The sequence below is a fragment of the Arachis stenosperma genome, chromosome 1 (genome assembly GCF_014773155.1).
Source record: "Arachis stenosperma cultivar V10309 chromosome 1, arast.V10309.gnm1.PFL2, whole genome shotgun sequence".
Classification (NCBI taxonomy): domain Eukaryota; kingdom Viridiplantae; phylum Streptophyta; class Magnoliopsida; order Fabales; family Fabaceae; genus Arachis; species Arachis stenosperma.
This window is the reverse complement of record NC_080377.1, coordinates 124,366,425-124,371,362: the sequence shown is the minus strand read 5'-3', so window position 1 is coordinate 124,371,362 and position 4,938 is coordinate 124,366,425. Positions and strand designations below refer to the sequence as shown.

General features: G+C 30.4%; 1 protein-coding gene across 1 annotated transcript; it reads right to left on the bottom strand.

Annotated features, from left to right (window-relative positions):
- Positions 1–1,722: 1,722 nt before the first annotated feature.
- On the bottom strand, positions 1,723–3,577 carry LOC130940912 (UDP-glucose flavonoid 3-O-glucosyltransferase 7-like). The gene has a single exon (XM_057869555.1). It carries the CDS (start codon positions 3,402–3,404, stop codon positions 1,941–1,943), a length of 1,464 nt encoding a protein of 487 aa, XP_057725538.1. The 5' UTR covers positions 3,405–3,577; the 3' UTR covers positions 1,723–1,940.
- Between the last annotated feature and the right edge of the window lie 1,361 nt (positions 3,578–4,938).

Genomic DNA, 4,938 nt, shown 5'->3' with positions numbered 1-4,938 from the left:
TAGGGGCTCGCTGGATCTTGCATCGGATTCACAGTAGTTCTTGCCATATGAGCTTGAATCGCAGAGATCTGATTCAGAAAATTTGCAATTGATTGTGCGTCCATAGGAAAAGCTGGATTCGCAGCAGTTGTCATCGTCAATTGATCAGTTGTCATCGTCGATTGAGGAATTGACGTAGATTCAGGAAATTGAGAAATTGAAAAGTATTAGGTTTTAACAGCTTCCAAGCGAAAGCAAGAAGAAAAAAGAAGGTAATCGATGAATCCGGTTTGATTTCAGATTCAGATCTTTCACCCTTGGTCTCGTTGATCGGAGTTGCAATCTCTCCTCCACGCTCACCGCACCATGTGAAATTTCGTGCTTGGAGAGATTCGAACTCTCATCAATCTCTGTCAGGTGAGTCCAAAGGTGAAGGGTGAAGAAATTGGAGAAAGGAGTGAGAGAGAAAGATGAACATAGGAGGGAGTTCCAGTGAAGAAGAAGAAGCTGCTGGTGAATTGGAATTTGGAGAAAGAGAAAATTTGAGAAGATGAAAGTTGTGTTTCATTCATCATCAGTTTCTGCATCACATGCTTATCTTTATATAGTTACATAAGAGCTAATTAACTTAATCTGCCTAACCAACTTTGCTAGCTGGCAATTCTAACTGACTAATGCTAACAGCAGTAACTAACTAATTCTAAGTCTACTAATGCTAACAGCAATAACCAATTATATCACGTTACAGGGAGACCCCGGCTCTTTTGTTTTGCTTGTTAGTCCTTAACTTTGGACATATTATATTATTTTCTTGATGAAATAAAATTTTTGTTTATTTAAAAAAAATAAATTAGAAGGATACATATAATAAGAATAAATGTTCTGGACTAATTTTATCTGTGAATTTAAATCTCTTAATTTTAACATTATTACATCCAAATCTTTTAATTTGATTCACCCTCATTTGACCAATAATCTGTAAAAATTAAATTTATTCTTACTCAAATTCAATATTTATTTATTTTACATTTGATAATATGAAATATTATTTACATATTATTAGCAAATTAAATTATAACTTTGTGGCACTAAATACTTGTTTATCATTTATTTATATATTTTATGAATATACATATTATATATTAAAGATATAAATTGGACCAATAAATTCTATTGCTAATTATTTATTTTTATATTAAAATTAACTATTAAAATTAGTCATTATATAATTATATATAAATATATATAATATTTAAATTTATTTTTAATATATATTTTATATTAATAATTTAATTTTATTAGTTAATTTTACTATATATCTTTGGTTTAGTGTTTGAAGTATCAAACACGTTTACTTTTTTTAGAAGTTTTATTTTTTTGTTTTGTCTAATTTTTTTTCCTTTAAAGGCAAATCGTGATTCTATTTCTACCCTCTAATTCATAATTACCTAAAACTAAATAAATTATTTTTTTTAATATTCTATCATACTTATTATTATTTTTTATAAAATTTTTATTATTTTTTTGTTTATATAAATTTTTTTACTATTATTGTTATTTTTTATATAAAATATATTTTAGTTTGTATTATAATTCTATTAATTTTATTAAAATATTAAAAATACTAAAAATATTTAAAATATATTAAAATTTATTTAAATATTTAAAATAAAATTATAATATAATTTTTTAAATTTATATTTTTTAATAATTTTTATTTAAAAATAATTTTAAATAATATAATTCAAACAATATTTAATTTATTATAATATATTTTAATATAAAAATTACCAAACATAAATTATATTACTACCAAATCATTCCTGATCGAAATCAATTTTATACAAATTTTGTTTACAGACTTTAATTCATACCCACTATATACCTTTATTGGTTTGGAAACAATCATTAACTACTACCAATTTAAGCACCACGTTGCAATCTATGAAAATGAAATCACTTTACTCAAATTCGTGTAGCTTAGAGTCTCTTAACCTTTTTATTTCCTGAATAAGAGACGTTAAATTATTGTAAGATGACCCACCTTCCTGGACAGCTTCTCTAGCTTTCTTCTTGAACTCTTGAACACGCCGTCTGATTTCCTCGGCTTCATCTCCACCGTCCATCAACCTCCTCACACCCTTCTCTATTTCTACTCTCCCTACTACCTTCTCCTTCTGACCGTAACAATAAACGCCCCACTCATCTGCACCAATCTCCACCCCAATTCCTCGTACTTCACTTATCAGCTTCTCATTGTAGAACTGATCACTGTGCAACGGCCATGTTATCATTGGAACCCCTGCGCTTACAGCCTCTGACGTCGAGTTCCACCCACAGTGCGTTAGCATGGCACCCACGGCGGAGTGCCCCAATATCAACACCTGCGGGGCCCACCCTCTTATAATTATACCCTTCGTCTTGTTCCTCTCTTCGAACCCCTTCGGCAGCCACTTCTCCTTCTCCTCCTCGCTCTCACTCTCCTTCCCCTTCTTCTCCGGCACCACCCATATGAACTCGCAACCCGACGCTTCCACGCCGCATGCTATCTCGTACAGTTGATTATCCGGAAAATGGCAAACGGTTCCAAAGCTGACGTAGACTACTGAGTTGGCTCCTCTCGAGTCGAGCCAACTCAGACAGTCTTCAACATTCAACACGCTCTTTTCAGGGCCCCTCTCTGCTTTCTCCTCATAGGTTCTGCGAACAAGACATGCAGGACCAAGATGCCAAGCCTTGTGACCTGTGATTTTCTTGTAGTATTGGACGTACTCTTCTCCGTCAAGCTCTAAGAAGTTGTTGACAAGAAGTCCATCGCTTTTAGCCTCCGTCTCCAACAGGACTTCGAGGAAATCTTTGGGAAACTTGGGCGGTACTGCGTTCATGGTGATTTTGTGAGGAAGATCTGGAATGAGGTAAGGGCCGGTAGGTTGCATACGGTGTAATCTGAGGGACTCCATGGCGCAGATGGTGAAGAGAGAGAAACCGTTGAAGGCGAACCTCGGGATTCTGAGCTTGATGGCGAGGTCATGGAGCCACGGGTATAGAAAATCTCCCACGATGCAGTCTGGTGGGTCCTGCTCGATGAAGTTGGTGAGGGGTTCTTGGAGAAGCATGGTTCCAGAATAGAGTTTGTAGGAGTCGTCTACCGTTGTGATGCCGGTGAGGTTTTCGATGCCTGCGGGAAGGCCTACTTGATCGGAGGGGAATTGGAAGGTTTGAACCCGATAGTTGTGGTGGCGGTAGGGATTTGATTTAAGGAAGAGTTGGGCGTTGGAGGGAGTGGTGAGAACTGTCACGTGGTGGCCACGTGAGGCGAATAATCTTGCTATGTCGGATTGAGGGATCAGGTGGCCGGATGCTAAGTATGGAATGAAGTAAATTTTGAGTGGCCGTTCTTCGTTAATAAAGTTAACGGACCCCATTTCTAAGAACTGATGTAGTTATTAGAAGATAAATTATAAAGTGTCTTTATAGTTATTAGAAGAGCGCTAAGTATTTTAATTAGCAGATTTTGCCTGCTATTGGTGATTTGCGACTAGAGGATTTGCTTCTGTATTTTTGTATCTCTATTTGTATGGATAATGATAAAATGGGGACGGCAGATGCTATGACTTCCTAGTTGCCGCCACCATAAACAAAATATCTATATATAAATTTGACTAAACACTAACGTTCTAGAGTGAGTTTGGAGTAGCGTTTTAAACTTTTAATTATAAGGATGACATTCAAATTTTTTGAAGAATTTTTGTTTGACTATTTTTGTTTATCTCAAAATACAGATAAAATTCTCACTTATAAAGTTAAAAATTATAGATTATGCGTTAATTTTTTACGTTATACTATTAGTTAAGAAATATTTTTATTATCAATTATACCCTTTATTTTTTTTTCTCTTAAGAATTATTAATCTCACTAAAAAAGATAAATTAAATAAAAAAATTAATCATCAAGTAATAATAAATTGATAAATTTGATTAGCTTTTCGTATAATTTGTTATTATAATTTTAATTTTGTGTATGGTTTATTATTGTAATTCTTTTATAATATAAATAGTTGATCTTATTAGAAAGAACAAATTAAATAAAAAGTTAAGAACAAATAATAATAAAATCATAATTAGTAAAAATGTATAATTTAAAACAGAACTAAAAATAAAAATATCAAAAGTACTAAAAATATACTATGCACAAAAATATTGGAAAAAAAATACAAAACTAACATTTTTATGTATATACTTCAAAAATAATAGAATAATACAAAAAATTATTTTTAACTATAATATTTTTTATCCTATTAGAGAGAGTCAATTAAATAAAAAATAACTATAAATAATAATAATAAATTATAGTGTAGTAAAAAAAATTAAAAGTATATAAAAATGAGTTATTATATATTAAAATAAATGATAAAAGATTAGCGTTCTCTTTGTCACATCTATTTTAGAATTGGACAGAGCTCTTAATCATTAAATTTAGGGAAAATTCCACTCCCCTCTCCTGTGAGATGTTAAAATGACACTCCTCTTTCCTCTATTTTATAAATGTACATTTTCCTCCCTTCTAACTTTTAAAAAACCTCCTCTTTAATCCATTTTAAACTTTTTGTGTTAACTTTATCCATTTTTTAAGAAAAAATAAATTATTTTTTGAAAAAATATCCATTAACAAAATTTTTTATTTTTTATCATTAAATTTTACTTACCAAAATACCCTTTAATAAATTATTTTTTATTGATTAAATTGTATTTTTATTAAAATACTTTTAAAAAAATTAATAATTAAATTATTTTTTTTCTAAGATATCTATCCTTCAATAATTTTTTAATTATTAAATTTTGATTTTACCAAAATTTTTATGAATAATTATTTTTATTTTTTACTATTAATTTTTTGATATTAATATATATTATTTTAACATTAAATAAAATTTTTTTATCACTGTTAATATATATAACA